Source organism: Convolutriloba macropyga, chromosome 8 (genome assembly GCF_964194025.1).
Source record: "Convolutriloba macropyga chromosome 8, txConMacr16.3, whole genome shotgun sequence".
In the NCBI taxonomy this organism is placed as follows: domain Eukaryota; kingdom Metazoa; phylum Xenacoelomorpha; order Acoela; family Convolutidae; genus Convolutriloba; species Convolutriloba macropyga.
Window position 1 is genome coordinate 3,360,303 of NC_134475.1, and position 26,949 is coordinate 3,387,251.

The following is a 26,949-nucleotide window of genomic DNA, read 5'->3' on the forward strand; positions in this document are numbered from 1 at the left end:
CATTTTTTTGCGCTTTGTTTGTTATCCACTTGTAATTAATTTGTATTTTATTTGATTAGTCATCAAAGTATACATTTTGCTCCGCGTATATTTGCCCACAAATTTCACTAATAGGATGATATCTCGTACCGTATTTATTAGACTTAAATTAAGAACAACCCAAGTTAATAAATATCTACACAACTGGTCCTCGCCTAATTAACTGCGAATTTCAAATAAATCGTCCCTGCAATTGAGGACTTATCGATAGTCGTTGGGAAATTTCCAAAACTGAAACTTAACCAGTTACAAAAAAAATTTGAAAAAAGCTTTCTATGCTAAAAAATCCGTGGCCAATTTTGCCATCGAGAGAGTCCCAGTAATGAAAATTCGGTGGCAGAATGTAATCTAATGTGGCAAGACATCATGTTTTCTTGAATTAACTGCTAACTATGGTTTCCTTTTCTGATTCAAGAATTGGGTTTCTGCCGTAACAGACCTCCATCTTAGCGGTCAGATATCCTATAGCACCCCATTATAGTATATTTACCATAGAAGGGGACTAAATTTTCATGAGGGATAAAATGGGAAAGACCCTAAGTTTTTTGCCCTTATCTCCTGTCTTTTAAATTAATTTTCTTTTGTTTGTACATGTAATGATGAAGCAAGATTAATTTCCAGAGAGGGACTTGAGTGTTCATTTTTCAAGCCGTACTATACTATTACCTTGCCGAAGTCGATAACAAATCTGAGGAGGTCGTCATTTCCTCCCGTGACTGTGACCTTGTCAGATGTTCCGTCATCAAGGGTTCCATCTTCATTCATCACTTTTTCACACGTGATGGTGTCATCCTCGTCAGGAGGATTGAACTCTTTGGGGTCCATGTCTTGTGGGCATTCGTACGGCGAAACAGAGGCCGAAGCCGAAGGTGAAGCAGAAGAGACATCTGAACAAAAAAACCCAAATTGAAAAGTTGATCAAAAATTGATGTTAGGTAAAAATTTTCGAGAACAACTCCAAGGAACAACTGTCAAAAACAACCTTTTTTCTTCGATAAGATCAGACATAACTGACTAACGTCGGAAGAATTACTCTCGAATGACTGCTGGGAGCTGGAATATATTGCAACTATTGCAGCCTGCTTCAGTCGGGGGAGGGGGAGGGGGTAACTAGGTTCAATTAGGGGTCTTGAAATAACGCCATTAGAAGTTATAATACACCATTAATCCGCTAATAGAAATTAAAGGAAAAATGACAATATTGGCGCACTTTTCATTTGACTATCAGTAGTAAACTGTCTCAAATTGAGTTCAGCTGCTGACTCTTGTGAATGAGAGAGAAACTTAGATCACTGAAAACGAAAATTCCAAGGGCGCAAAAGTCACTCGAAAAGTCAACCCTTCAAGCAAAAATTTTGCATAAAAGAGACCAGCGCGTTTACAATGCTTCAAACTTCGGTCGAGAGCAATTAAAAAGGTAACAAACTATCATAAACGCTCATTCCCTCTAGAAAATATCGGTCACAAACATACACGTGTTTCTGACCGCGTTTCTCAATTCTGAAAGACCAAATAACTTCAAACATTCAACGCAAATTTTCAAACCACATTGTTACACTTTAGAAAAACTTTGAAAAAATGCAACACAAACAGTAGATACGCTTCGATGTATTGATTGACAACCAAAATCACCATCTCACATGAAGCGTTTCTCAAAAACTAGACTTTTTGTCTTTGCATAAGTCCAAGTCTAGATTTGAGATTCAATCCATCGCATGAAAAAACTTTAAGACATGAAAAACTCAACGATAAAAAGTCTGGTAAGTAAGAAACGGCACAGCTCGGATAGGCAAAACTATTTAGTTCAAAACACTGCAACACTTCATTCTGTTATTAAAAGAATTTATCAATCAACTAAAGTTAACATCGAATAGGTAGAGCTTCTTGTCAATCAACACTCAATTTTGAGATTTAAAAAACAATCGAAAACGATCATATCTTAAAATACCAATGAAGTAGGTTCGAATCTTGTTTTTAGGGGCAAAGTTTCAACTACCTCAAGCCTATAACCTTATCTTTTGTACCATTTAAAAATTGCACTGCTGACAACTTTCTGAGATTAAAAACTAACAGCATTGTGGGTCGTTTGTATTAACTTCACAGAAATCACAACCATATGCATCCACAATCAATTTTGCGTTGACTCTTTTCTCAACAGTGGAGGCAGCTGGAGTCGAAACAGAGGAGCCCTCTTTGCACTCTGCAGATGACATGTCAATAACAATTGCAACGTCAAATGCAGGGATGCCTTCACTCGTTGAACTTAGCACACCTGTATTGGAAAAAATAATCATTTTTCATAACTTTTGCGATCAGTAAATGAGAACATGTATTGACTATACATTTTTAAAAATCATTTTTACAAATATGTCATCTTGTTTTAATAAGTCGAAAACAACAATAGTATGAAGTATATTTTACTGCGATTAACTCAACCAACTTGAAAACAAGCATGAAAGATTGACAGATTTAAATTTGAAACACAAATTAATGAAATTAAACGAATCATTTAAAATCAAAAACGAACTTATGAATTTCTTTGAAAGCTGAATTAGAACGTACTATAATCTAAAAAATAAAAAGGCTTTAGTACCTATGATGTTCAACTATCCCCGTCGGTTGGGTGGCCTTTGCGTTGGATCTAAAAAGAACCCGCAGCCTCACCCGCTCAAGCCCCAATCTATCCTATTAGCTAACGTGGGACCTCTAGCCGCAAGGACTAGAGAACTGCATAGAGCGGGCTGCATCATAGTGTTCAGAGTGCAATGAACGACGCATGGGGAATCATTGAACAAATTTTGCTTACTTAGAAAGCCTTTAGACCTAAAAACTATTGGCGCAAACTATGTTGTAATGAAAAATTGATAGCACGTTCAATTCAACTATCGTTGGGTTCAAATGTATTAAAACAAAAAATGGCAATCAAACAAGAAGTTATATCAATTTTGTTCTGTGATGATTCAAGTATTCTAGCACCAATGAAAATAAATCTAAAACAATTAGCATAACTATGTTCATTCGAGATCCTTAACAGCAAACGCAAAATTAAATTCATAATCACTCAAACAAACATCATCAATTGGTTCTGATCAGTGAAAAAGGACAAAGCTCTTACTTCTCTTTGAAGTGGCAGAAAATTTTACCCTCCTGCAGGTTTAAATCTGAAAGAATGAGATTGACGTCGTCCAAAAATGACATGACTTTGCTGGGGTCGTTTGGGAACACAGTTGATCAGAAAAAGTGTCAAGGGCACTTAAAATGCCACGTGTAACTTGGTCTTAACTTACAGCATAGTTTGAAAATTATCAACGACGACACTTAACGCCTTCGCCCTCTCTGTAAAAACACCAATAGTAATAGATCCAAATACCAAAAAGCTTTAGGCCCCCCGGGCCGAGGTTTCACCCTTAATCCACCCCTAATTAGCTGGGATTAGAGTGTAATACAAAATCAACTCCTATTTATCGTGGAAAAGAGTGTAAGAATGTAATTTTACAAAATTTTTTGGGGGAAAATCTTTGGCCCTGGCTGATAAAAAACGAAGCCAATTCAGTTTCAATCTAAAATGGGACATGTTGCAAAGTTATTTCTTACAAAAAATTCTTAAAAACCGATTACCTTGCAAATTAATATAAGCAGAATCGGCAGAGTATTGCAGATTGAAAACTTTTCCAGAAGTCGAGCCGGACACCGAGGCGTAGCTGGCAACATCGACAGTGGATGTGGAGTAGTCAGGAGCAACTTCCGTGAACTCTGTTGACTCATCGTCTGTGAGTTTAAACAGCACTCGCACTTCGCCAAGAGAACATTCGGCTGTGACCTCGTTGGAGATGATCAAAGCTGACAAGGAAGTTAGAATCGTGTCGTTTTCAGACACTTGCATCACCATCACGACAATGTCGTCTGTAGCAGGAATTGCGGATGTGTCCAGAACGTTACTGGGCAGGGGTTCCTCAGAGGTTGCGCCACTATCGTCTAAAATAAGTTATTGATGATCACAAAAGACAGGAAGCAATGTTGTAGAAAAATAACGATAAATTTTGGATTTGTCAAAATAAAAATGTAAAAATGACAGGTGGATTTATTGTATTACATTTGCAAAATAATGATGGTATACTACTGGATCAACGCGAGCGAACGTCCGATAAACACAAAAAATTCAGCGCATTCATTTGTTCACTTCTATGTCAGCTTTTTCTCAATTGGTTTCAATTTTATCAGATTTCTTGCATGTTTTAAGTTTGAACTTTGACAATTTGAGTCCTTCCATTTTTTAAAGATTATGCAACAGTCCATAGCTGAGATCGAAATTATACCAAATCATTTCAGAGATACCTGGAAACGAGAGAAACAGGGGAAACCAGGCAAATCATACCTGAGATCAAATCATACCTAATTTGTATATTTCGACTCCAAACAAGGGTTTCAAATCAGGAGCCTCGTCCAAGTCACATTCTTTTTTCGGTTTGATGCATCCCTTCACTTTGACGTCATCCAGAAGGAGAGACGTTCCAAAGCTATTAGGCAATCTTTCAAACATAACGAAAACTGCTGCTATTTCATCCACAGTTTCGTAGAGATCTCCAAAGTTGTCTTCCTCAGCGCTGAGTATGATGTCCACGACAGACGATAATCTCTGAACAAAATTGAAACATAACCAACTAACGTCGGGCGAATTACTCTCGAACGACTAGTGCGAGCTCGAATCTATTGCAACCTGCTTCAGTGGGGGGGGGGGGGGAGGCGGTGGTGTAACGTGTAACTAAATTCTGAATTCTTTAAGGAGCCTTCATGTGACGTCATTAGAGGATTTTATATACAACTATAACCAATAATAGAATTTGATGCGAAAAAAATTAAACCAATTATGGCGCAATTTTAATTTGACTTTTAGTAATGAACTGCCACCACTGAGTCAGTTGCTGATACTTGTAAAGAAAATTAGGTTAATAATAATGATTTATCTCCGAACTAGTGTATAGATAAATACGACACATTCGAGAGGTCACCAAAAAGGCCTCAGCCTGTCCAAAGAATGGTATCTATATTAAGAAAAAAGAAGTTACCTTACGCTACTGACACAATTTCCCGAACTGTCCCATTAACACTTCGTTTCCTTGTATGTAATTGTCTCTTAAGTGATGTAGGATACTTGCCAGAATAGAGTAGTTTACACTTAAAATTTCCCTTACAATGTTTTTGTCTAGAGTAAACAAAATATTAAACAATTTCTCATTCGGTACACGAGAGTTTTTTCCCTTGGCATGTTATCAAACTCAATGTTCTTAGTCTTTTCTCATCGGAATGAATGTTGTGCAATTCTTCATCGCTAATGATTTGTGATCTAAAGCCGCAGCCAAAATTTTGTCGTATACTCTTACGCATCAATTTTAACAAGGATACAGATGCAATTATATAAGTGTCAGTAAATTTCACTTCTCGTTGATCTCGCGGAAACCATTAAACTTTTTAGTCCGGAAATTATCCTAATTATGTGATTTTGCAACCAGTTAAATTATTTAAACTCTGTTTTGTTTGCATAAGCATAAATTAGTACACCATATTGCAAAATTAAATTAACATAGAGTTTGTATAACTTAATCAAAGTATCTTTTCTGAATCTATTTTTGTAATGATAGGAACAATGGACTGTTTTTTAAGCTTCCTCTTGATTTCTCCTATGTGTGATTCAAAGCTCGGTGTTTTTAATCGATGTATACACCAAGGTACTTTGCGCTCTTTTTGTCATACATAGTGTTTCGTTGTATTCGTAAACTCTTCTTAGTTGTGTTTTTTGTAAGACAATTCGATTTACATTTTGAGAAAACGACTGTTAGCCTATTTCTTTCAAACCAATGGCACAATTAACCAAGATTATTAAGCAAATCATCTCTATTAAATTTTGTGGAGTAGATAGTTGTATCATGTGCGGAAAGTATGAATTCGCTTGGTTTGCAAACTCTCTTAATATCAAAATAAATTGTCCTAAAGCGGACTGTTCGCCAACTTTGACGAATTGTCTAGGATCGATTAGATAAGATTTGAAGAGATCACACAATTCAATCCTTACATCTCAGTCCATACTTTTCGCATTTAAAAAGAAGGTTTTGGTCAACAGTGTCGATTGCTTTCTATAAAATCTAAGAAAACACCGTATGTTTCAACCAACGGTTCAAGACTTAAGCGGATATGTTCAATAAGTTTTGCTATGGCCTCAACTGTACTTTTTATTTCTGAATACAAATAGCCTTTGCTCTAGATTTCAAGCCCAACCAGGATATAGTTTAGTCGCACATAGGTCAATTTTTCAAAATTTTTCCGATTACTGGGAGTAGTGATTTAGGAGAATGGTTTTTATGGGTCATCCATATCTCCCGATTTGAAACTTGGAGTCAACTCTGCTGTCTTAAAAATTTAAATATAATATAATTTTTGGGCGAATTGTTGAAAATTATGCCAACAGTTTACATGTTGCCGGATAAACCGCCTTCATTTAACCGCTGTCTATTTAAATAAAAGATTACGCAAGAGTTTTTAATTTTTAAGTGTCTGATTGTCAAAAAAACTTCCTCCGCATTTGTTTCCTGCAAAAGCATAGCTGGCCTTGAAACGCGTAATTTTAAAAATCAGCTACTTTGTTTTTGGTCATAGCTAGTTTTCCTCCAATCGTGATAACAAAATAGTCCATATCTTGATAGTTTACGGCGCACTGTTGTGCATTATTCTCGTCACCACTTTAACATTTTTCTATTTTCAATAAAGTCTGGGACCCATTTTCTGCCAACTTGTTAATAAAAAGTTGTCTTTGCTAACTTGCAGGCTGCTTTAGTTTTTTGCCAATAATATTGTAATTGCTTTAAAACTCGGTAGTATAATCTCATCTTTCAGATAAAATCTAAACAGTTTCTTTTTCATTGTTTGCGAGGTTCCACATTTTGCCGTGATCAATTATTCAGGGGATAGAGGTTTAGTCTGTTCAAGGGTTGGTTTAACTGATTCCTTGAAACCAATAATGTGTGTCGTAGCCAACCAATAATTTCATTGAAATCAGGAGAATCTATCATTAAACGCTGTTCTTTAATTTCAAGATGGATTTGACAGTTTTCTTCTTTTGAAGTGATCTCCTCCTTGAGTGTCTAAAATCGTGCATTTACGAACTCAGAGGTCGCGGTCATTTCCTGATTTGCAAAACAAGTTGCTGAAAAGTATCACGGAAAGATTGATCGGAAAGCGCAGTTTTGTCCACATTGTAAACACCTTCGAAGTTAGAGAAAAATAGATCAAAGAAAGTTGTGTTACTTGTTGTGTTTCTCTGGTAGCCATTTTGTTGTTTTTAGCTCAAAATATGAAACCGAAAATAAGAGAGCATTTCGATCAGTTTGCTTACTTTGCGGTCCTCTAGGAGTACGTTGATAATACAGTGAACGCAAACTACATGCTTCGCTGTTTCGTTTGATTTAAGTTTAACCATGCGATTGCTTAACAGAGCTATAAAAATTCGTTTATAAGGCAAATTGAAGACTTATAAACTTTTGATTTAGCACTTCAGGATCAATTTGAAGGATAATAGTGAGTATTTTCACGTTTTCAAAAATGCTTTTAACATTTTTCTTACCAGTTTAGTACAAGAGAAATAGAAAATTCTGACCCCTCCACTAGCATCTTTTCTGTTGCTTGTTACCATTACAGCCAAAATCAGGAGTCAATATCCCCCAATTTGGTTTTGTCCGCACATCTGATTTCCATGAGAACTAATTTTAGCGGTTCATCTGTTAATTGATTGTGTCAATTGATTTAAGTTCAATCTGTCTTATGAACCTAATATTTTAGAGATAAATCGAGTTTTCCATTGCATGTCCTGTCATTTTCTTTTCTGCAAGCCGACGTTGTATTTAGGTTGTGTTTGATTACTTTGTCTGCTTTTTTGTTCTACTAGAACCAAGTAGGAAAAAACATTATCAAAAACGCAGTGATTAGGGCAAGGGCTCATTATTTCAGGGATAAAGAACTTAATAACCTCAATCAAATGCTTCCATTGCTCTTCAATAATCAAACAGAAGGAAGAGCAAAAGAGCGCATATTAGTAACTTTCCATTTGTATTAACATTTTGGAAAGTAAAATCGAAATTTTCTAAGGTTCAAAGTAATTTCAATTTCCTCCTGCGGAAGTCGCAAAAAGAAACAAGCTAGTCAGGACACTCAAAATGATCAAGTGAACGGTGTAAAAGTCACTCGAAAAGTCAGAACTGTCAGAAGAAAATTTGCATCGAGAAAAGATCAACATGTATATGATAAATGCTTCAAATTTTGTTCGAGACCAATTAAAACCTCGACAACAAAAACTTGAGAACCAAATTCGGAGCAGACTAATGTTAAAACCTTTTCGACAATGACACGAGACGATAATGCTCACAAACCATTACGTAATTGTTTCGCACTTTTAATTTTTAATGGTGATTCCTAAACTTTACCGAAGAGAACAAGACCCACCTACATTGACTCTGAGTAATTTTGTTTAATGTGCAAAACTTTCGAAAAGACTTCAAAACTTATACATAAAATTCGGTTTGAAATGGCCGAGAAAGGCATAAAAAATTTAAAGATTCAAAATCTGATCCCATAATTGGAAGCAAATAAACTCTGACTTCTCTTTGCTTAGGGAAACTTAGGACCACAATTAGCTTACGATTTCTTGTGTAAAAGAAAATAATAAAAACTATCCATACCTACATATAAGTGCCAATTGATGGGATTACTTAATACCCACTTAATGCCCACTTAATGCAGTCAAATGGGTCGGACTAAAATTCGTTCAAGAGAAAAATCGCATAAAAAGACATCAGGACTAATGTAATAGCTACAAGTTTCCTTTGAGAGCAATTACTTACACCCACGGTGGAGTTCAGGTACCGAATTTGGTAATCAGATTCCGTTTTTGGACGTAACGCAATTCCACAGTAATTTGAAAATCCATTTTTGCGAAAATCAGGTGACTAAGTATGTAGCCCTAATTCCGCAATTTAACGTAACCAATTTCCACGACGGGCATAGTCAGCCAAATGTATATCAGGTCTGCCTTTGTAGTGTAATGATAACAAAAAAAATTTGAAACGGGAGGTTAAAAATTTTCAATCTGCTCCTGATAAAACTTCTAGAGATGTACCTTTTCACGTCTTTACATTTCCAATATACGTTGGCCTCTTTCAACTGATAAGTTCCAAACTTCTCAGCGCATCAATTTACGCTTTTAATTAGTAGTGAACGGCTGGGAACATTTTTCGCAAAGGCATACTGGCAATACTTGTTTACTATTATTGAATTTTTTGTTTGATCCTGAAATTATGGAAAGTCCTCCCAAATTCAAAAGAGAAGTCAAAGAATATCTATTTGATTTAGATAAGAAGAATTTTAGTTATAAATCGTACCCACATGGATGGACAGTGTTTGAGGGAAATCAAATTCAAGCCCCGTTAGGGACTTACTAAATTTGGTGAAACCAAGCTTAGTGAAATTCTTTATTATTATTTTTATTAATATTATTATTATTATTAATATTATTATTATTATTATTATTATTATTATTATTATTATTATTATTATTATTATTATTATTATTATTATTATTATTATTATTATTATTATTATTATTATTATTATTATTATTATTATTATTATTATTATTATTATTTTTATTATTATTATTATTATTATTATTATTATTATTATTATTATTATTGTTCCGACCCTCTTGAGGGGGGAGGAACTATATACTCAACTGGGTTTTTTTTTGTTCCGTGAATTTTCGCCGCTCGATATATTCATCGTAGAGAGTTGAGACTGGTATCATTAGAAAGCTCATCCAGCGTAGAATATGGAAATAAATTTTTTTTTAATTTTCGATTTCTACAGAGAGTTATCGAGGTTTAAAGTTCTGAGAAAAGAAGAGTGAATTCACGTTGTTTTTATTCACATTTTCCGGAATTTTTGCCTAAATTTTCGTCAATTTTGCTAAAATTTGTTATAATTTTTAAGAATAGTGTCGTTGATTTTATTTTTGAAGACGAAAAAGCATTGTTGATTGTTTTGATTTAATTTTTTTGGTCAAAAAATCTGGATAAACATTTCAAAATTTAGACTTTTTCATCAAAAACAGCACGAAATAAGCTAATTTAGTCCACTTTGATTAAATTTGCCGACAGTACATCCCCAAACAACACTCAAAAAATCTTTGTAGACTCAGAGGGGGGCTATTTCTACTTCAGAGTCCGCTGAGAGTGCACTGTAGTTAAAACCTTGCCGTTTTTTGTCAACTTTACTCGTTGATTATCAAAAATGCAGAATTTATTTTGAGTTTTCAACTAACAAATTATCTATATCTACAACATTCGAAAAATCAGTTATTCCTAAGGGACAAATAGTATTATTAGGGCTTGTTTTTGGCCATTCTAGGTTTGTTACAATCCAAAAAAAATCGGGTTTTAATCAGTCGGTCTTTTTTTTAAAGAAAAAAGACTTTTTTTTAATAATAAAAAACAGAACATATCAAATCAAAGCTCAGGAGTGATAGGTCCAACCGATTTGCTTGTTAAGCAGCTCCAAGCTAATTTATTAAGTTTTTTAATTGAAAATTTATGGTCGTTTCTTTTTTTAAAAATAATTGACCTTTCAATAAATAATGGCTCAATTAACTTTTTCTCTACTTTTTTTCTTAATTTGTACAACTTAATGTCAGCAAAAAAACGACCGCTTCTTCTTTCTACTTATTTGAAATTTATTCCCAGTTGCAGTTTCAAGCCTGAAATTATTGTTTTCTGGCTTTGATACCACAAGATTTCAGATTTTTTTTGTTTTGATATTTGCCAGTTTTTCACGTTTTCTAATTTTGTCACATTATCACATTTTTGACGGTTCTCATGTCACCTCATTAGCATTCAGAATAAGACACAATTGAACATATTAAAATTCTGAAAGATATACATCATCGTTTTAACGGCCTCGACGCCTCTTTCTTGAAGAAATCAATTGAATTTTTTAATTTTGTCTCTAACTGTCATTTATACTTTGTCATTTCGGTCGGATGAAATTTCCTGTATAGTGATAGCTTTCATTGGCTTTTTAATGAAGAGTAGAAGAACCGATATTCTGATATTAGTAGATAGCTGATGGCTTTCATGACGATCAAAACAATCGTTTTCCAAAATTTAAAAAATGTTTTTTTAACTTCGCAATTTTGTTTTTTTTATGTTTCTTTTTGTTACCTAATCTCGTTAGTTAACTACAGGTCAAATATAACATTATGGGTGTCAAATGAATAAGAGGGATTGGTGTCCCAAAATCTTTTAAAGAATTTGTTATGACCTTACTGGTTCGACACCGGTTTTTCACAAAAAAAAGTAAACTAATGTGATTTTTGTCATATTTGACGTTCTTTTTGTAGATGCAAGAAATATTCTGGATAATTACAGGTCTCGAGGGCTTTTTTTTGAATAAACGACCCTATTTAAATAGCTCTTTTTGTTATTAATGCCTTTCATGACATTAAATGTAATTTTGTTTCGAAAAAAAAATTACATACTTTAGCACTTCGCTTTTTTGTCTGCTTGTTACCTAGTCTTACTAATGAATAGCCACGTACTAAATTATAGCTGTTTGAAGAAGGCGCAATCAAATGTATTTTGAGTGCCGAAAATTGGCTTGACGGTTTTGACAGCGTTTTCTGGCAAGTTTCAATTGAAATTTTGTTTGTTCTTTGTTGTTCTTTTTAGCCGCTTTAAAAAATGAATAAGGACAGGTCCTAATGCCCTTCTATAGAAGTAGTGGAAATCGTAAATTTGTGGTAATATTAATTGATTCCTAATGGTATTTATTACTTTGAAGTTAACTGTTTCAAAAAAATAAGTTAATTTTTTTACTTTACTGTTTTTGTTCTTTCTTGTATAATTGTTACCAAACCTTTTTATGGACTGGTCGCATATGTTTTCTGGGGATTTATAATTTATTTTTGTTTAGTTTTGGGTTTATCTGACGGTATGTTGATTTTGTTATTAAATTTAGTTTTTAAGAGGGACATAAGTTTTTTGATGTAATTAATGTTTGTTGTTGTTGTTGTTTGATTTTGCTTTTCGTCTTGACTCGCTTTCTTAATATTGACATATTACAGCAATCTAATGCATCAACTTTTACTCCACTGAGTTATTTGCTTTGGAGGCTATCTTATCGTTGATACAGAATTTTTTGAAAAAGACTTGGGCTTTTTTGGGAATCGCAAAAAAAATTTTTTGGGTTCTTCTATCTGTTCCTCATTTGGTAGACAATTATGCCAAATTTGTGGATGGGCGGGGTCGGAACCTTATGTGCCATCGCACATTACCGAGGCGCCTTTTTATTATTATTATTATTATTATTATTATTATTTTTATTATTATTATTATTATTATTATTATTATTATTATTATTATTATTATTAAAAATAACAAACCGGGGTATTAGCGTCTACATAGGGGACCACATCTTCAGCATCGGGTGATATTGTAAATCTGTCTCCATTCGAGTCTTCAAAGATCACGCTGATGTTGTATCCATTCGGATTTCCAATAACAATCTCAGTTGCATTAGCCTAAAACCAAACAATCATTATCAGCTTCTGCGTACCCGGGTCGAGAACGAATGGTTAACTTGTAAAATTTTGCAAGTCGAATGACTAACTTTCTAAGTTTCAGTCCAAACAGAAAAACATTTAAAAAAGCATTTATGATTGAGTTGATATTAGAAATTTGCCAGTTATATTATAGTTGGACAAAATAAGGAAGCATCAAACAAAGACTATCAGGTTTATGGTGGTTTGAAAATGAAAATTTCAAGATTGTTTAAAAATTGTCAAAATGGTCAAAAATCGACATTAAGTATCCGAGCTTCTCTACTTACTTACATACGTAACTGGCAGAACTCAAATACTGATATGATTTTGTTCGAAAATCATGAAAACGTCATACAAAAATATATTGTAGTAATTAATTTGAACATTTGAACTGTTTTTTCCCGTGAACAAAAAAATTTGTTTTCATTGCCACAATTGAAAAAAAACTAATGTATGTCTTTGTACTGCCATATATATTTATATACGCCGGGGGGGGTGTCATCGCACACTTTTTGACACATTTCTACCAAAACCCATTTCCCAGTGGGATGTGAACCCGCGCCTCAAACATATTGAATTTTTTTTGGAATTTGATTTAACCACTGCGCCAGGTAATTGACAAAGCTTTTTTCTGTTTTTTTAAGAGTCAATGAGTGTTCTAATTTGGCTTGCAGTTACAGTTGGATTCGAAAACTATACTTAATTCAGCTTCTAAACTGAAAGCTAATAATGTTAATACCAATATCAGCTAGCAAACACTCTAATGAACTTTGATAACCTAATGCTCAATGATTAAATGACTGAGCTTTATCAGTTTATCCCGTCTCTTTTAATTTTGTTCTTTTGACTTTGACTGTAATCACTATCTTGCGTAATTCTTTGAGTGAATGGATATAAAAACCCTTCAGTTGAAATAGTGAGTGAAGTAAGTCAGAAGTCAAACGTGAGAGTCGTGACTTATGTAAAACGAAAAACGTGATCAAAAAGTAAAGCGAATTAAAAAACATAGCAGAACAAGTCCTGACATACAATCAAAGAAATTTCATTGACTAAACAAAAAAATAAACCTAGAAGGGACTATGAATGGATTGGGAAAACCATTTCTAAAAAAATCAGATAAAAACAAACAGAAAATCAATGTCAAAATGCCGCATGTGAACAAAAAACCACTAGCGAGAAATGGAAATTTGGTTCAAACAAACAACTAGTCCTAGAATGAACTATGAATTGATTGGGAAAACAATTTAGAAACGAATCCGATCTCAAAAATTGAAAAAACAGAAAAAATCAAAGTGAAATTGCCGCATGTGAACAAAAGCGAGAAAGCGAATTTTAGTTCAAACAGCTTTTTCTCACTCTACATTGAAATTAGAGCGAAAAAATTTCACGCCGCAAAACCAGTCGCTTTTTCGCTCCAATTCCTGTTTCGGTGTGACCAAAATCACTACTCCAATTTGATGTCAAAAATCATGAAAATGTGTGAACAGATCTCAAAAACTTAGCCGGAAGAATTCCGAAGCGACTCGAAGCGTCAGAACTTCACTAACAAAGCTGTAATTGCAACGGAAGTCACTACTTTTTGAACCATTAACTCACTACCTCTCCAGGTCTGCTCTAAAAATTGAAGAAACTTAAACCACTGTCAACAAGAGAAAAAAAACGCAGCAAAATTTTATTTTATTGAAAACGTTTGTTAACTTTAAAAAATCCATAATAATTAAGGTGGTCAAAAACCCGATAGTCTGAAAAAGCTAACAAGGTTGTCAATAGGCCTCAATGATTCTAATCTGAAAAAGATCGCGAAAGCAAACGGCAGATAATAATCTTATAAACTAAGTTAAATTTTTCAAAAAAAAGCTCAAATTTAAGAATCAGAAAACATCTATAATTAGATTTCTGAACACTGCGATTAAGACCAAAAACAACACACATCTGTTCCTTGTTTTACATAAGCTAGACAACATGATTTCATACCAAATCAAAAATAAAATTGATCAAGAAATAACATAAGTAGCAGAAGAATATTCAAAGGCAAAAAATCGTTTAAATTAATACCAAGGCCGGAAGAAAGCTGTAGTAAAAAGTCATAAGTGCAATTTTGGAAAAAGCTGGATATTAAACTCTCAGTACTGCCTTATGTTTAAATAAATCAATTGCAAACCAAAGAAATGACGAAAATCTAAGAAAAATCTGAAATCATTCATTTTTCACAACTGAAAAACTCAATATACCGAAAACAAATGTAGGTGTCAGTACAAAGCTAGATTGATACTAACTAGAATGTAAATATGGGAAAAATGTAATGAACACCGTAACAAAAAGACGTTCTTGATTTTTGAAACTTAAAAATCAAGTTGATTTTTGAAAGTTAAAAATCAATTTAAAAAATTCAAGAAAAACGAATACATTTCATTGTTCAGCACAGCATTCAAGACATAGAAAAGATATCTAGTCATTCGATACAAAGATCCATCTTCCTGAAGAGAACAAAAAATAGGAAAAAGCAGAATTCATAAATACTAAACATTGAAACATTTTGCAAAATAAAGGTCAAAGTACTTTTAAGTTGAGACTGCATCTATGAAAAAGTTTTAACTGTTTTTTCAAATTTAACGCCAAAAATGATTGAATTTTTATTGAAAAGAAAAATTAAAGTCTCTAATGTCGCACAAAAAAACTATTTCTAGCAAATACAACCAAAATACAAACAAAAAACTGACGAAAATCGGAAAGAAACTACCAAAATCGGATTGGCATATGTATAATTTTATGAAACAAAATTACATCGAGGTAGAAAGAGGCGTTGAGTATAGGAATTATCAAAGATAAGTTGCCATATTAACTGATTTTTGACAAAAAGACGGTTAAAAGATCCAAAAATGAAGAAATTAATAGAAAAAAGCCAAAATCAAGAATTATACGCTAATTTTCAACTTGACACGCATTTTCAGGCTCTGCAAAACAATGTGGAATCAACTTTCGAGGTTGATATTTCAATATAGTATCGAACAAAATTTATTTCTATAAGAAACCAAATTAAAAGCAAAAAAATTGGGCCACTTAGACGAAAAAACGGCTAAAAACGGTTATCTATATGTGCAATTCAGTCAAAAACTACTTTTCAAAGTCAAAAAGTCATTCCCTAAACGCAGCGCATGATCCAAAAACTTCTCTTGCTTAGCGAAAATCTGTTCACCACGACAGCTTTTCTCACTTTCGCTTTTGGGTCAAAATGCCGCGTGAACAAATCTACTTCCTGTAAAAAAAACATAGCAGGACAAGTCCTGACGTACAATTCAAAGAATTTTCATTGAATAAACAGAGAAATTAGACCTAGAATGGACTATGAGTGAATTGAGAAAACCATTTTTAAAAAAATCAGAACAAAAAAAAAGAAAAAAACAGAAAATCAGTGTCAAAATGCCGCATGTGAACAAAAAACCATAAGCGATAAACGAAAATTTAATTCAAACAAAAACTAGGCCTAATATGAGCTGTGAATGGGGTGGGAAAACCATTTAGAAAACAATCCGATCCAAAAAATCGAAAAAATAGTAAAAATCAGAGTGAAATTGCCGCACGTGAACAAAAAAACCACTACCGAGAAACCGAATTTTTGTTCAAACACCGTTTTCTCACTCTACTTTAAAATTAGAGCGAAAAAAATTCACGCCACAAAACCAGTCGCTTTTTCGCTCCATTTCCTGTTTCGGCGTGACCAAAATCCCTACTCCAATTTGACTTCAAAAATCATGAAAATGTGTGAACAGATCTTAAAAAAAAACATAGCCGGAAGAATTCCGGAAACGACTCGAAGTAGAAATCCACTTAAATGCCATCCAAGTACTCATCAAACAAAACGTGCCTCCACTAATTTAGGAGTATCTTGAAACAAAACCATAAAAGAAGTGAAAAAAAAATCAAATCTATTAAAATATGATAAAAAATCTGATCAAAACTTGTCATCAATTGAGACCCCGAAATAAATATCTCTATCAACATTACTGCATCAACACAATTAGTACCTACTAAAACCACCCATGAGAAGTTTTAAAAATACTTGAAGCCAATCATGAAGAAATAAGCTCTTACAAACAACTTTGACTAAAGCACTGGAAAAAGTTAATAAATTTTTTAATATTACAAAAGCACATAAATCCAAAGAAAAATTCTGTTCAGCCAATAGGGTATACATATGCTCGCAAAACAATAGGCGAGTCATAATAGTATAAGAAATTCATCTAAAGAACAGAAAAAAACGAAAAACTGCAAAAAAATTAAGAAAAATAGTTCTAATTTTCGCTAATTTTCGTCATATTTTTCAACAAAAAATTATTTCATATCCACAATACTGCAACTATTTGTTCACTAAAAATTGCTCAACTAATAGGGGTCTTTTTAATACCAATTTGAGACAGTAAAACAAAACAAAAGCCAAAAAATCGCAAAAATTAGCCCAAAAATCAGCAAAATTCATGAAAAACATCGGAATTAGCATAAAATTCATATAAATTTCCAGAAACCTTCAAACTACTACCTACACCAGCCTAAAACTAAACTAAAATCATAACCAAACCTGTTAACCAAAAAAATGGAAAAAAAACTGCTTTAAAATGCGCACGTGAACAAAAAAATTTCGCTCGCTCGGAGAAAATTTTTGCACACATCAATTTCTCGCTCTCTCAAAAACAGCGGTATGAACAAAAACCACTTTCTTTTCGCTCCGCTCTTCACTTTTGTTCAGCACCAAAATCACTCCAAATTTTTTCACGCGTTTCATTTCCCGCTTCAAAAATCACTCCAATAAAATTGATTTAAAAAAAAGGTCTTCTCCAATACTCCTCTTCGAGTCGTAAAAAAAAGACAGCGTCCCAATGCAATTCAAACTCTTTGAATTGTAAAAACCGAGAGAAAACCAATACTCCTCTTCGAGTCGTAAAAAAAGACAGCGCCTTAATACAATTCAAATGCTTTGAATTGTGAAAAAAAGGAGAGTGCCGTTTGAGAGGCTGACGGCGGCTATTAATCAATTAAATAGGGTCATAAGATACCACACGGAGGGAGTTCTTTTTATATTGAAATACTTAAGCTCCTCGGCAACCCTTAGAGTTAGTTTTAAAAACTACCCACTATGTTTGACAGTATGAGAGCGATGGTTCCCTGTTCCTCGTCTGACGTGACGTCATAGCTGTCATCAGCATTATCAGTAAGTGTGAATGAAGTCAATCCATGCTTCTTCTTATAGAAATCAGTATCTTCCTCGTCAACTCCCACGTACACGTCATCAACACACTCCTTCATCAAGCTTGCTGAAAATGGAAAGAATTGTAGTGGACTTGTAAGCATGAAAAAAGTGAAAAATGAAAAAAAAATCCGAAATATCATAGCGAAACTTGCAGCTGAGACGAAAAATTTTCTTTTTTAGGTTTTGGCTGCAAATATTGATAAAGCGCTCAAATTTGATTTCGTGATCTTGATAATTCCAGTTTTATCTGTTGGCAATTTTGCTTGATGGAAAAATTGTTTTTCCCTTATTTTTTGCCCCAACATGCTTGCTACAAGCAGTTTCAATCTATCTCAACAAAAAAAAGTGTTTTCTCCGATTTTTTTCGATAAGTATAATTCGTGAGGTTTTTTGGATCTTCTCCGTTTGTGCCCCCCCCCCCCCCCCCCCCCAGCTTAGTGGGCGCATATTATTTGCACCCCCCAGTCGCACGTGCCATTGTTTTACATAATGATTTACTATGTAATGGCACGTGCTCTGTAACTGGGGGGCGCATAACGTACTGGGGGGCACAAACGGAAAAGATCCCGTTTTTTGTACGAAAAAATTTTGCCAATATAAAAAATTTTGTCAATACAATTTGAACTTGTCGATACAAAAAAGCCCCAACTAACAGATAATTGGGGGGGGGGGGGGGGGGGGGAACACTTAAGAACATTGTTGTATTGATGAAAATGTCGGCAACCTTGACTAACATTTGGATTGGTACCGTATCGCTTATTTCGTTTCTCATACGTATGGACCCAGGTTTAGACCTCGACTTATGAAAAGACTTTATAATTCTAGTTGGAGGGTCTTATATTGACTATAAATACACGGTCCAGCTCGTAATTAAACTCGAGATAAATTCTTTTCATGGTCCAGATAAGGTCTTTTCATAACAAATTAAGGTCGAGCATGGTCTTTTTATGAGTCGAGGATTGCATTTTTGAGGGACTAATAATATATAAGATTTCTATACTTCTTTTTGTAGATTCGAGTTGAAGAAGAGACTGTGTACTATACGAACAGCTTTATGATCACCAAAAATATCGTTTAGAAGATGGATCAACTTATTACAGACAATGAGGTCAAACGCTTTAGTAGGAAAACAATATCAAAACTTTGGTCAATAGTTGAACAAAATAGCAAAAAATTATCACCAATGCTCGATAAAAAAATCCAAAGACGCAATGAAAATAGAAGTCAAATTGACACAAGAGAACCAAATTTCACTCAAACTACAAATATTTGCTCCAGGAAACTTTCACCGGTCCACTTTGAGCAGTTTGAAAATATTTCAGGACTGAAAAATGGACGCTTATATAATAACAGTATGGCTAAAATCACTACTCCAATCGACTAACTACTAACAGACAACAGAAATTTTACAGAAAATTGTACATATGAAAAAAAATCTTATAGCTGCATTTTCTTTGGCCAATTGTAAAAGAATCCGCATCCCCTCCCCGCCAAGGGATGTGTGGCATCGGAAAGGCCGAATCAAGCGCCGCCCCACCGCGCACCAAAGATAATGGTCCACCGAACAACAAACTGTATCGGTCGTTTCTCATAATTGTCATATGTGTTAAGCATTAAAATAAGATTTTTTGGCCAATCAGATTTGTATTTGTCGACCAATCAAAATTTAGCATTCGGTTATAATTTTCATTTTTTTCTTATTATGCTAAAAACCCATTCGGCTAGAATTTCCAACTCTAATCAAACCGCACTCTGCTTTTTTTTTAATTATTCAGCGCGGATATGCAATGTCACTAGGGTGTGCGGGACTTACACTCGGAGGGGGAAAGTGTGGTGGTTGAGGGGAACTCTTCTTCTTCGATGTAGATACACTGGTGCACTGTGAGTTTGGGTTCGAAGCAGAACTTGGGACTGACACTGTCGCAATTATCAGAGGCCACAAGCTTGACCAATTTAGACTCGTTGTAGATTCTGTCAAAGAGGGGATCTGAAAAACAAACAATCAGAAATCACAATAAAAGTTTAAACTATGTCATGTCACAATTGAGCAGAAATTTTGTATTGTTTTGTTTTTAAAAAGAGCAAATTATAGTGCGCTTTTTTACTGATAATGTGCACCATGGTGGAAAAGTAATTTTAAAATTAAAGTGCAACGCGATCATGACAAATTTTTAGTGCAAAAAATGTTCCCTTTTTTCAGAAGTAAATACACAGAAATAGGAGCGTTTTTATGCGACTTGCTGTGAAATTGGCTTGGAATTATTTTTGCAGTATTTACTGCCTTTAACTTAAAATCAATTCATATTACACAAAAAATGCGCGTTTTAGGAAATATTCAAAATAAAATGTTAGCTAATCGATCCAGGTGCCAAATAGTCATCTAAGAACACAAAAGCCAGTAAAATTTTCACAAATAAAAGCCAGAAACAAAAGCCAGAAACGTTTGACTGACATCGCAAAGTTCTTAGAACAAATACTTCACCTGAATCAGGGTCCAAGTATGGGAGGCTGATCAACGTCGTGAGCTCCACGGAATCGGGCCAATTGTACTCCTAAAGCAAAGACACATTGCCCATGGAAAAAACACACATTGCCGATACACTTTGTTCGGTATATGAACAGTTATAATAACTGGACTTCATGATTTGAAAAAATGATAAAAAATGTTAACAGAGCAAGAGATTAACACTTGGCCGGAAGAACTTGAAGAATTTGCCAGGAGAAGTACTTGCCCGGAGTTTGGTCCCAGTGGAAATCAACACTGAGTGATGAAGATAAGATATCTACACTGTTTTTTTTTCTTATGATCATAGTTATTTTAACGACAACGGTTACAGAAAGCAGTGACAAAAACAGTGTGTTTAACGAAAGAATTTTTGTTCCAACCCTCCGTGAATTGCGGGTAATGACTTAAATCAAGCACGACTGCTTTTGTTGAGGCAAATAATGGCGACCGATATCTTTTGAAGAGAGATACAATAGTTGTATCAGAGTAGAGCTCTCGAAAAATTGAATCAATTGTCGAACAGATAGTTTAAAATTTCTCATTTATAACGAAAACAATCAGCTTTAAATTTTCAAAAATTTCTCCCTATAATAACTTTTTTCTTTTCCAAAACTTTGGAGTGTTTCGATCCTGTAATAATTAATCCCGTGTCCGGACAAAACAGTCCCAGACAAAAAAGTACCGAATAAATATCGAAGCAATTGTAAAAATGTTCTGCAAACCATTAACAAACATAATCAATGAGCTAATTTTCTGATTGTTTTGTTTTTAATTGATATGAACGAGAATTATACCAAAAACTTGTTTCAAAATACATAATTTGGCTAAAAAACTAAGTTGTAATCAGCTTAATATTTGTTCAATGAAGTACTTTTACATTAATAACGTGAGTAGTTTCTTTGTTAATTGGTGTGTATATGTTAAACTCTATGTTTAGTCTGGACTATATTGTCGGGGACTGTTTGGTCTGCTTTCTTGGGACTCTTTTGTCTGGGACTGTTTTGTCTGTTCACCATTTAATCCTTTAAAACACAGCATTGATGTTTCTTTAAAACAATTTTGATAAGATACAATCAATTTCGTTTAATAATTGATAAATTAACATTAGTTTTTGCATATCGGGTAAATTAGAAATTCTGTTTCTGACATGCATAATAATCAAGCAACGACATATGGCAGCAAAATTCACAAGTAATTGAAAAACCTATTCATCTGTGGTGCTTACATGTAAAGCTCCACGTAAAAGCCTTCAAAGTTACTTTGAAAACTTTTGAAAAAATGCAAATCTTGACACGGAATAAGTTTCAACGCAAACAATCAATAAAATGGTTTCAGGACGCGTAAACAATTTTCTTTGTCTACAGCTATTTCTGGCTAATTGGGCATATCCTTTCCCTTTCTAATATCATAAATCGATTTTAACATTTACTAGAAATAGTATTTTTTGGCTCTACTTCTTTTCTCGCCGATTCATTTAACCCCGCATATCTTAACCCCAAATCATTTAGCCACTCTATCCTCTAGATCTTTTATCATTTTACCCCTCTATCATTTCATCTCGCCAATTAGCAGTCGACATTAAAGGCATTTTTTTATCATAATTAAGCGGATAACTTAATCCCATGTTCGGTTGCGATAGTTTCATATCAAGTCCCACGGGCCACAGAGACATGACCATGGCCCACGAGACATGACCAAGTGATTATTTTACAAATGTAATAGTCTTAATTTTATAAAAGAGTATAATCAGTGTGAAATGATAGGAGGTTAAATAAATAGGGGTTAAAAAGCGGGACACCGTATTCTGTAACTCAGCATAAATTAAAGAAAATCTTCCCATTTCACCCCCCCCCCCCAAAAAAACTTAGGGGTCATAGAGCGGATAATCTTCCCTCCCCAGATACCACAAATATACAAACATAACCGACTAAACGTCGGAAGAATTGCTCTTGAATTGCTCTTGAATTTGCATAAAAAAGACACACACGTTTACAATAATTGCTATGAACTACGTTCAAGAGCAATTAATAATTGAAGCTACAATTTCGTACGGGGGCTACAATGGTGGGAAAGACCCACTTAGTCCAATATACACGTGTTGAGTGGTAAGTTAGTACCTTGCAGTCAGGGGATGGAGCATTGGCGTATGGCGAGGGATAGGAGGGTGTCGCAATACAGAACTGGTCAGCCCCGTCATCAATCACAACTGTGAACGTGCAACCTGCCAGGTCCTCGTCAGGGATTTGGGTCATGTACATACTGAAACCCAAACAGATTATGTAGCAGTAGAAAAACTCCATCCAATCAGAGACTGAGAAGACACTATTCTCTTTTATATAGAGAGAACTCCACTAACTATATTCAGTCTAATAGAGTAGTTGCACGATGTGTATACCTCTGACTCCGTTGTTACCTCTTTTATACGCCATTATAATAGAAGTTTATCTTCAGTGTTTTACAGAGCCGCGGTTAGTCTGAGAAATATAGGTAAGCCTTCTTCGCGCGCAGAAATAAGTAGCCCTAGCTCTTTATACTTTAAGGCTGTAAAAGGAGACCACATCGGGTCTGCTTTAATTAATCAATTAACTTTTCGTATTATTTACACGCTCCTCTTTATTTGATAACTTGCTAGTACCGGTTAACCAATATTTTTTGTGTTAGTATGAGTAACCATACTAGTTTTTTTTGCTTAATACAGATTCAATTAATTAACAGAATCTGGTGAATGGTCAGGCTCGATGCCATATTATTACATCTGCTGTTACAGTTTTTTTTAGTTAGTTAACTAGTTAGTGCTTTAGATTAAAAAAAACGAATACAAAAACTAATCCATGATAATTTTGAAAAAAGAGAAGAAAACACTAATTGCTTTAAATATCATCATTAAACACAAATAGAATTGTTTTTTTTTAAGAAAACAGAATGAGAAATCAATCAGGCTAATTGCTCAGATATGCTTGCTGTTGTTCGAAATTTAGTGGTAAAAAATTGAATCGGTTTTCTAAAAAAAGGATTAAAAAATCAGATTATTTGATGAGATATATTTACGTTGTTTTAACTTTATTCAAACAAAAATTGATCCATTTTTTAAAGCGAAAAAAGTTAAGTTTTCGCTCAGATGTGATTTAATTGGAACCAACCTTCGGTGCACAAGAATATCGGAGGCGTCGAATTCTGCATCAATGTCCTTGGACAAACTGATCAGGATCTCATCCGTCTCTCCAGAGCAGAACTTGCCAACTGAGGCTGCCACCGTGGTGGAGTAGCCGACAGAGTCTGGCACGGTGACGGTGTTCTCTGTGTTCACGAAGTAGATGGGTCCTGGGTCTGTTGCGTCCGCGAATGGGTAAGCTGTGGCAACGTTGCCTGTGGAGTCCACTGTTGCCATTCTTCCAGAATCAAGACATATCTCTGAAAAGGAAAAAAAATTAAGCATGCTTCCCGTTAGCGCTGATTCTAACGCTTTAAAAAAATCGGAAACAGGTAGTGCCCAATAAAAGTGTTCATTTTGCTGAATAATCACATTTTTATTTGGATCAATTTTTTTAAAAAATAATCTTAAGTCACTTCTGAGTGAAAGAAGAATTGTCTTAACAAACAGCAAGTTTATGACAAATAATTTTTTGAATAGAAAGTACGTTAATTGACAGTAAGTTCATACGTTTTTAAAACAGATTCGTAGAATCATGGAAAATGGAAAATTTTCCTAAGTATTGAGGACGTGGAAGTGTTTATAATAAACAAAGTTTGGGAAAATCGGGGAAATTTTGACAGCATGTACTAAATTCGACCTACAAAAAATGAGAATCGAGAAACCTAATTAACAACACCATGTGAAAAAATATCCTCTGAAAAATTGTGAGTATTTCAGCTAAATAAGCTAACTAATCAAACTTGAGGTAGCATTGGATAAATTAAATTAACTTCTGGCAAACATCGAACTATAATCTTTGTAAAAATGGGTAAAAATGGGCTTGAAAATTTATTTTTCACAGCAACTCCTAAAATTTAGTATTTTCTCCATTATAGAAACTCTACGAAAAAAACCCATTATATAATAATCAATGCAATTCCAAATTTTCAAATTTTTGGCTGCAATCCCAAAAAACGGGTTATAACAGGGGAAAAACCCAATTTTTAGGGCCAGACGCCAGCCACTAACTGATTCCACAACCCGTGACATCCAGCAGAAGTTTGTTGTCTTCAAAGTTGCCAAGTAAAGCTCTGATATTGACAATAACTTCCGAAGCTGATGGGAAAGATGGAGTCTTGATGGCAAACTGCTGAACAGAACGGCCGTCAGGTAGTGTTTTCATCATTGGGCTCACAATAATGCTGGTAGCGGTTGTTGGAGTTACTGTTGAATCTAAGATGGCTTCTAGTCCACTAACAGGTTCTACGGTAGGTGTGTCACCATCCTCAATTCTAAATAAAAACAAAACAACATAACAATAACAAACAAAAAACAGCATACAAAAGGGCTAAGCAACCAATGAAAAAAAGAAATAGTCTCACACGAAGATTATAAAATAATCTTTAAAACAACAGATATTTTCGTGGATTACAACTTTCTTACATGAATAAAGACAAATTTGTATCGTTCTATTTTATCGGCAAAAAATTTGCCCTATTTCAGTTATACCCTCCCTCAACCAAAACAAACTGCTCAACAGCAAACAATTTTATTTTGAGAACAAAAAAATCGACGAGATACTATATCTCATAGAAACAGACAATAAATTTTTTATAATCGTGTCTTTTATTGTTCTGATTAAAAAGACAAATCATTACGATGCAGAGGTATACCCCAAAATTTCCGCCTTAGTAAAATTGACTCGAAACTTAGTTACATACAATGAACGAAATTAGATGACATCCTTTGTATCTTACTTTTCGCAAAATGGGTTCCGCCAATTTTGCGAAATGAAAGAACATTCGGTGCGAAAAGTAGGTAACAAATCTTGTAGTACGTTTCCGCTCAATTTAGGTATCTATTATTCGCATTCAAAGTTTCTCTAAATCCGCAATTGAGCCTAATTAAAAGCGCGCATTTTGAGCATGCAAAAGTGGTTTTAATACTTTGTAAAAGAACATTCGGAACGAAAAGTAGGTTACAAGTTTGGGTATACCTCTGCATCGTAATGATAATTTGAAAAAAAAACATTATTTTACAAAAGAGGATCCAAACGACAACTCGTAGAACTTTTTTATTTCGTACAGCATCAACAAGACAAAAATTATCAGAATTTTTGCTAACTTTCTTGGCTGTTGCTTGTGTCCATGAAAAAAACAAAAAAAATGAAAACGCTCATAACATGAAATCTTATTTATAACACGTAGCCCGTAAACGCGAATGCCTTTTATGTAGTCTGTCTCTAATTATCCTAACAGTAACAAAAATATTGAAAATTTAGTGATTTTTATAACTGAAATTAAAAATTCACTATAAGCAACAAATTTTAGTTATAACCATTTATTGGCTAAACATAGAGCTGTTGTTAAAGCTTAAAAGCTAAACAAAATTCACACAGGACCTAAAATCTTCGAAGCGACAGCGAAACTTAAATACTCAAATTTAAAAATAAATAATTCTGAACACGACTCTCAAAACCAATATGATATAAATTGTTTTATGTTAATACGCCTCTAAACAATCCCATTTAGCAAAAAGCACACAGATAACTCAAAATACATAAACTGAAATATATAAATTTGATGATTTAGTGTTTTTCAGGAATTGTTATTTAGCCAACTATTTTCACTTTTGTTCAATTAGATTTGTTTACTTACAGGCAAAGTAAAAAGAATATAAGTGAAGAGAAACAGTATATATTTTTTGAAAATATTTTGAAAGAAATGAAAAAATTTAACGCTACAAGAATTATCAATTTTGCCACAAATCTCCGCTAAGTTCATCTGCATAGTAGCAACAATTCGCCGCAACAAATTTCCGGGGGTTTTTTAATGAATATTTTTTGCCACTTATCAACGCAATTCTTACCATATTTTCGGGTAATGTTCAACTTCAAACGGGGCTAAAAATCACCAAAATTTTAAAACCGAAGAAAAAAGTTTTGATCTTCTAGTTACTACAAAATATGATAATACCGGAGCCTTTTTATGGAACGGGTAATATATCGGCAGATAACACTACTACCCAGATCTTTCGAGCACATTCCACTCTTGGAGTTGCTGCCGAAAAATGCATTACATCTTTCCATAATTTACAAACATAGCCAGCAGATTGCCGGAAAAGCTGCAAAAAATAGACGTGTGCGCCGTATAATAGAGGTAAAAAGAGATGCAGATATAAGTTGAAAAAGTTATCGAAGCCGCTCAAAAAAAAACGTAAAATTATTCGGCCAAAAAATAGAGCTTGTTATAATTCATTCCGCAACTGTTTCACCGTGACTAAGCCCACTGCTCCAATTTGACTTCAAAAATCATGAAAATAGGTGAACAGACCATTAAAAAAAACAGAAACGGAAAAACTCCGGAAACGACTCGAAGTCTTATCCGCTC

The 26,949-nt window shown here is 34.1% G+C and overlaps 1 protein-coding gene across 1 annotated transcript in view; it reads right to left on the reverse strand.

Annotated features, from left to right (window-relative positions):
• The window catches only part of LOC142344323 (uncharacterized), a 111,319-nt gene that overhangs the window by 58,073 nt on the left and 26,297 nt on the right, over positions 1-26,949 (reverse strand). The window contains exons 10-20 of the mRNA XM_075395911.1: positions 24,590-24,852; positions 23,568-23,838; positions 22,545-22,686; positions 20,404-20,473; positions 19,735-19,908; positions 17,807-17,985; positions 12,518-12,655; positions 4,432-4,675; positions 3,658-4,014; positions 2,111-2,311; positions 706-926 (exon numbers count right to left, since the gene is read on the reverse strand). Coding sequence (XP_075252026.1) covers positions 706-926; positions 2,111-2,311; positions 3,658-4,014; positions 4,432-4,675; positions 12,518-12,655; positions 17,807-17,985; positions 19,735-19,908; positions 20,404-20,473; positions 22,545-22,686; positions 23,568-23,838; positions 24,590-24,852 — 2,260 coding nt within the window. The remainder of the gene's footprint in view (positions 1-705; positions 927-2,110; positions 2,312-3,657; positions 4,015-4,431; positions 4,676-12,517; positions 12,656-17,806; positions 17,986-19,734; positions 19,909-20,403; positions 20,474-22,544; positions 22,687-23,567; positions 23,839-24,589; positions 24,853-26,949) is intronic.